The sequence below is a fragment of the Falco biarmicus genome, chromosome 15 (assembly GCF_023638135.1).
Source record: "Falco biarmicus isolate bFalBia1 chromosome 15, bFalBia1.pri, whole genome shotgun sequence".
Lineage (NCBI taxonomy): Eukaryota > Metazoa > Chordata > Aves > Falconiformes > Falconidae > Falco > Falco biarmicus.
This window is the reverse complement of record NC_079302.1, coordinates 15,226,569-15,233,215: the sequence shown is the minus strand read 5'-3', so window position 1 is coordinate 15,233,215 and position 6,647 is coordinate 15,226,569. Positions and strand designations below refer to the sequence as shown.

Below are 6,647 nucleotides of genomic sequence, written 5' to 3'. Positions count from 1 at the left end.
TTAGCAGTTCTAATGTAGAAATTCATCATTCAAAACCAGTGTTTTTCCAAATGATGCTGAGACTGTGTGTTTGTTTCAGAATGCTTTTATGATACATCTTGGGAGTGTGGTGGAGAATCCTACTGGATTCTAGGTCTGTGCTAGGGACATGAGTAACTGTTAAATGACAAGACTTTAAGAAACTGAGTGGCAGAGCAATTGCCAATGGCAACTCCTATGGAGACTGGTCTAGTCTACATGTAGGTTAATGCCAGTTGCTGAAAGTTTTGAAGTGACTGTTTTATCTTAACTGAATGTAATGTTCTAAAGTGAACTGATTAAACTTCCTTACTCCTTTAGTTGACCACTGTTGTGAAAATTGTCCTGGCTTGATTGGACAGCAAGTGATGTTTTAGTGAGAGCATCTGATAATTTGGTGCTACCTGTTTTCTAAAAAAGGCAAATAGGAGCCTAGGAAACAAGAGCTATGGAGCAGACAACTAGATCATTGATCTACTGATGTATGTCTGGCTTGGAGGAAAGGAGGAATCAGGAGATAATCTAGTGGCTTTAATTGCCCAGTGGTATAATTAATGCTCTTAAAAAAATCTTAATGTTGCCTCGTTATCTGTTGATGCTGTTCCTTTTAAGTGAACCCTCAAGCTAATTATTTTGTTATAAAACATCCATAGCAGAACATGATGATCACATTCATGTAATAGGGATATGTCCTCCTAGTTTACAGTATTTGCCAGCTGTGGTTGTTTATTCCTGAAGGTCAGTCCTTGTAACTTGGGAATTGTCTTTGAATAATGGTTTGGCAGTTTCAACTGCAGTTACCCAGATGTTGTAGGATAGTGCTTTTTCCCATGTTACCACTTGTTAAGGCTACAAAGTTAAGACTCTTCACAGTTCTTAATTACTTTTATTGAAACTTTATGAAGTAAATCACTTTAAGATCAACATGCGTTTTGGCTGTGGCAATGGACAACTACAGCTTAATACAACTACAGTTCACCAACTACCACTCTTGTCAGCGGAGGAAAGTGTGTGTTAAGCATTTTCTACGTAGCTTATGATGGAAACAAACTTGTATCACTAGTGATGTTCCAATTGATTCTTCTTGTGGGATAAATCTAGTCAAAACCTAGGATCTAGCTGTGTGAGCTTCTCTTGTGGCAGAGGCACAATAGCAGAAACAGTTTGTAGCTGTTCACGTTTTTGTTTTTCACACTCATGGTCAATAGCAAGGTGGTAAATTTTAACACATTTCTTTGAGTCATGCTAGTCATGATGCATGACTTAAAAAATATCGAAGCACTTCAAGTAATAATTTTCTTTTTTTGACCACTGACTTGATGGATGGATAGATCCAGTGGGTGAGGTAGGGGAAAAAAAAAAAATAGTTGGGTGGGTTTTTTTCCTTTCGGAACTAGTAGAAGTCTTCCCTTGGAGTAATTTTTAAAACATTTCTAGTTACTTTACCTAAAGCTCTGTCTATAGCAAGATCTGTCTGTCATAGATCTCAGATAAATTATGCTTACTCTTCTATCTTTTGCTTTCAGTGTAAGAGTTAATACTTGTCAGTGCTGGTAAGAAGTAGAGGTTTGACTTGAGTAGATTCTTGCCCATGCGGGATCATGGCAGGGGACAAGTTGTTACAGCTGAGGGAGGAAACTCATGGTGAAACTTCCAATAAACTCTTAATTCTCATCTCCTGTCTCCTATCACAAAGCTCAAAACCCTTTTATATTTCTGTTTCTAAATTTAATTCTACTAGAAATTCTGCTCTTGTTTCTCAGTCACCTTTTCCACTGAAATCAGTGCTCCCTTACCTGCTACGCTTGCTCAGCTTCACTGGTAACCTGACTGTTCAGGTGCCTCTTGTCCCATGCTTTTTCTGGACACCAGTATTTAGATTTTTGCATTGGGTCAGATCTTGTCTGGCTTGCTGCTAAGTTGAGGGGGGAAAAGCATTCTACACTTAACAGCTGAGACCTTTGGAGTCTTAAGAGTGGGTTTGGGGGTAAAATATAACCAGTCTAAGGCTAACACTTCATTTAATTCCTTACCGGCAATATTTACAGTTATTAAAAGTGAGAGCGCCTGAACTCTAGTTATTGGCCATGAATGTTATATTCCCTTTTCAGCACTTTAATGTTAGTGCACCATTTTAAAAGATATACTGTTGGCATAATTTCCAAAAGAGCTTTGAGAAATTATCTTTCTTTTCATTGCTGTGATTTCTCCAGCTACATGGATGACTGTATATACATGAATATCTACACTTTTACCTACTTAAAAATATTCCATGCACTACCCAGTGCACATTGTACTTAATACTTGCAGGTGAATGTTAGCCAGTTTATGCTCCCACTGAAAGCAAGATACACTAATTGTTAGCTTTCACACTTTTTTTTTTATGTAAAAATATGAGGATGAATTTTGGCTTTTCCTGGACACAGGAGTTTTATAAAGGCCTTTCTAAAGCTCATGTGACACAGTGGGTATAGAACAGGGTTAATGGCTGAATTCACCCACAGAAGCCAAAATGAAGTCTCATAGAGTGAGTGCTGCACACAGTGCCCATGGCAGGCTGCTCGGATGATCATCAGAAGTGTATATGGGGCCCAACACAAACCAAACACACAGACAATAATTGCTAAAGACTTTGCTACTCTCTTATCCCGGGAAAGTCTAAATCTACTTCCCATAGTGTTAGCAATGTCCACTCCGCTAGTGGCATTGCATATGCTTTCTGTAGTTTTGTAGAAACCATTCTTATGGGGCTTGGTCTCGACTTCCACCTGAAGTGGTGGAAGGTCTTGATTGACATTCAAATTTAATGACTGATTGTCAAGCTTATGTAGGTTGAACCTCGAAGCCTTTCTGGGGAGAGAAAGGCTGCTTGCTCTCTTCTCATGTTTGTGTCTCTTAGGTTTTACAAAAAATACAGTGTGTTCTCTTTTTTCCCCCTGGAAACTCATTTCACAGTCCTCTTGACCAGGTGGCAAGTTTTCATTTCTGAGGGATGTGCGTTTCCTGATGTTGAGGTAAATACTTAAGTTAAAGTATGCAACAGTGAGGAAAGGTGTAAAGAATTCAATCGTAGAGGCAATCATTAGGAAATACCAGTTGTGGAAGAATTCTGCATGACATTCTCCTTCAGGGAGGATGCTCTTTTGGGCAATGTGCTCCCAGCTGAGAATGGCTGGACCATAGAGAAGAAAAGCAGCAATCCATACAGTGATCATCTTCAATACTGCATTTCTGGTCATCCTTTTCTGAGCCCTGTAACTGACCTGAGAGAGAGAGGAAAGTTGTCACATACATTACTAGTGTCTCAAACAGTTATATGGCTACCTTGGGCAATGGTCCCCTCTGCCACTTGTGAGGGCTGGTAATATGTTGGTTTAGGGATGAGGGTTATGCCAAGCTTACCGGTACCACAGAAAAGCTATTTCTGAAATAGCTGTTCCAACAAACATTACCAAGGTGACTGGATATGTTCTGAGAATGTGCATGGGATCTTAAAAGCTAGAAAACCAAGGCTTTTCCAAAGCAAATAACAACTGCTGTTCTTAGAACTGGTTGTCACCAGTTGCTTACACATTCAGTTGCATTAGCTGTGACAGTAGGTTACAGAACATGGCCCTTCAAAATTCACTTAATTAGATTTTTTTTTAAATCGTTGAATGTGAAATACAGAAAAGGATTGGAATTCATAGAATGCCTATGCAAGTTCTTTTCTTTTTGCTTTGTAGAGAGAGAGCCTTTTTTTTTCTTAATGTGAAAATCACACCAAAAAAAAATTAATGGATAACATCTTTTACTTCTGCTTGATACCCTTTATTTCATGCTTTACAAGAAGAATAACTATTTCCCTTATTTAGAAAATAAAGAAGCTAAGGTGTAAAAAAAAAAAAAAAAACAAAAAACAAACCAACAAAAAAACCCAAACAAAAAAAAACCCCTGTCAGTAATACTGAATCAGAAAATTGTATCAGCAGTCTAATTCAGTAGAATCCTAAGATCTTCTGTTTCTCAGTATTCTGATTCCCTGGTGTACTGGACAATATATATAGCAAATTGGAATTTAATCTTCATATCTCTACAGTGGCCACACAGTGTTTTGAAATATGAAGTCCTTGAGTCTGAATTCTGTATAGGATTCATGTTTACTGTCCCAGTCTGTGGACATTGATCTCCAAAGCCAGTGCTGTTCTGGTAGAATACCCACACGGCTGAAGAATGCCGAGTTTGTCTGAATTGGGTCTGATTTTGCAATCCCTGACAAAGCTACTAATGATTTCAGGAGCAGTCTGGCAGGAATATTACCATTTTCATTGAGATTGAAAATAATTTAGAACTTCCTACGTTTAGAACACTTCCTGTGTTCTTACACTGCCCTCACCCAACAGGCAGCTTCTGTACTCTTGTCTGGAGAGGGGTTTTATATGGAGGATTAAGTATTTTTCAAGTGGATGATTTTTTTCCTTTGTTATGACCAGTTTCCCTTTCTGTTTCTGAAGCCATCCAGTCTATATATTATGTGTATAGTCATGAGTTTGGTTTATGAAAGCAAAATTCACGGCTAATTCAGAACCTAGAAAATAAAGGAATTCTGAGTGTTGACTGTTTAAGAATTAATCTGTTCATTTCTTCCTCTTCAAAAAGAAGTTGCATATAAACTGGTAAAGTGAACTTGCAGCCTCTATACTGTTTGCTAAAAAGTATCATTGTCTTTTAGTGTGATTTAGAATGAGCAGTGAAGCTAAATTAACCTTGTAAGGAAATGTGGGTGGAACAGGGGGCTAAAGAATAATGAAGTGTGTGTAGAAGAGTGAAGGTAAAATGTGTAATTTAGGACCACCCAAAGGACTTTGAGGCAGTGTGCTCTAGGAGAAAATGAAGTTAGCTTTTGACTTTTACAGAATTTAGACTACTTTTTCGCTAACTGACGTGCTGCATGACTGAGGCATGGCTCTAGCTGTCTCTGTGGTTGTTACATGGAAATAGCATTTTTATCCTTTGAAAGATGTTAATTTATATTCTGCTACTTTTGCACCATGTGCAGCTGTATGCATCAAATTCTCTCTGAGAGTTTGGTACCCACTGCAGGGAGGGAGGTCTGTCTTGTGTTGCAGCTGGGGTGCTGCCAGGCTGGCTTGGGCTGTCAGTTACCAACAGGTGCATGGCCGTGTTCTGAGGGAGATGGTCTGTTCCAGCTGGGTGACACTTTCTACGCTTACCCAAGCTGTGGCTGGTGAGGAAATAAGTACGCCTTGCTCCCTCTGCACTTCTAGCCAGCGCAGCAGCATGTGCAACCTGCGCCCGTGGCTGAAGCAGAGTACCTCTTCCCATGCAAGACAGCGAAGCAAATGCCTCTTCCGCCAAAGCTGATCGCTCCCAGAAGTGTCACCAGGACGGAGGGGAACCGCCTGGGTACCCTGTCTCCTGTGGTGTCTGGGTGCGGTGCAGTGGGGCTGAGTGCCAGGCCCCCTCCGGGCGACCCTCCCGCCTGGAAAGGCAGCCCCCCGTGCGGGCGACCCTCCTCCCTGGAAGGGCAGCCCCCCCTGCGGACCGCTCGCCCGGCCCTTACCGCTTTGGTGACAGAGATGAACCTGTCGAAGCTGATCAGGACGATGTTGAAGACGGAGGCAGTGCACACCAGGTAGTCTACCACCAGCCACAGCTTACACAAGCCCCTGCCGAGCCTCCACTCGCCCGTCAGCACGTAGGGGATGTAGAGGGGGATGCAGAAGCCGCCTGCGGACAGAGCTCGGCGGTGACAGGTGTGGCGCCGCGGCCCCCCCCGCCCCTCCCGGCGCCCCGGCACTCACCCACCAGCAGGTCGGCGATGGCCAGGTTGAGGAAGAAGAAGTTGCCCTGCGTGCGGAGGCTGCGGTCCACCACGAACGCCAGAATGACCAGGGCATTGCCCAGCACCGTGGCCAGCACCAGCAGCCCCATGAGCGCCGCCAGCAGCGCGGCGGTGGCGCCGCCGAAGGGCCCGCCGCGCTGCCCGCCCGCCGCGCAGCCCTCGCCCGCCGCCCGCGGGCTGCCCGAGGGGTTGAGCCACGGCGAGTCCTGCCCCATGGCTGCCGGCGGAGCGCCCGCTGCCTCCCCGCGCTCCGCCGCTCTGCCGCCGGCGCCGCCCCCGCCCCGCCACAGCCCCCGCCACAGCCCCCGCCGGGCGGCGGGCGGGGCCGGGCGCTGCGGGGCGGCCCCGGCGCGGCCAAACTTCGCGGCGCCCTGAGCGTTCCCGCCGGCCGCGGGGGCTCCTCCGGCAGCCCGGCCCGTCGGGCGCCCTGAAGCGAAGCTCCCGCGGGCTCGCCCGGCTCCCTCCCACGTGCTCTCGCTGGCGGCGTTGTCTCGGCGGCTGCCTGGTCTCTATGGCTCATGCCTTACACCCTACCTGCCGCGCTCCCCCGTGGCCCACAGGACCCCCAGACGCTGCTTTCGGCCATGTCGGGGGGAGCTTCTGCCCCCTTCCACCCGCGCTTGGCTGGCCCCGCCGAGCCCGCAGCCGGGCCGTGGCCTGGCAGCCACCTTGTGCCTCGGGGCGGCCGCCTCAGCCCTTCCACCTGCGAGGCGGCCAAGGGCTCGCTGCTGTGCCTGGTTACTGGTTCTCACAGAACCTGCAGGAGCGCGGTGTTCCCGAGTCC

At 45.9% G+C, this 6,647-nt stretch overlaps 1 protein-coding gene across 1 annotated transcript; it reads right to left on the bottom strand.

Moving 5' to 3' along the window:
• Positions 1-935: 935 nt before the first annotated feature.
• Positions 936-6,102, bottom strand: LOC130159275 (histamine H3 receptor-like). Its single transcript, XM_056360723.1, has 3 exons — positions 5,823-6,102; positions 5,582-5,748; positions 936-3,281 (listed from the first exon to the last, which is right to left on the bottom strand). The coding sequence occupies exons 1-3, from the start codon at positions 6,076-6,078 to the stop codon at positions 2,400-2,402; spliced, it is 1,305 nt and encodes a 434-aa protein (XP_056216698.1). The 5' UTR covers positions 6,079-6,102; the 3' UTR covers positions 936-2,399.
• Between the last annotated feature and the right edge of the window lie 545 nt (positions 6,103-6,647).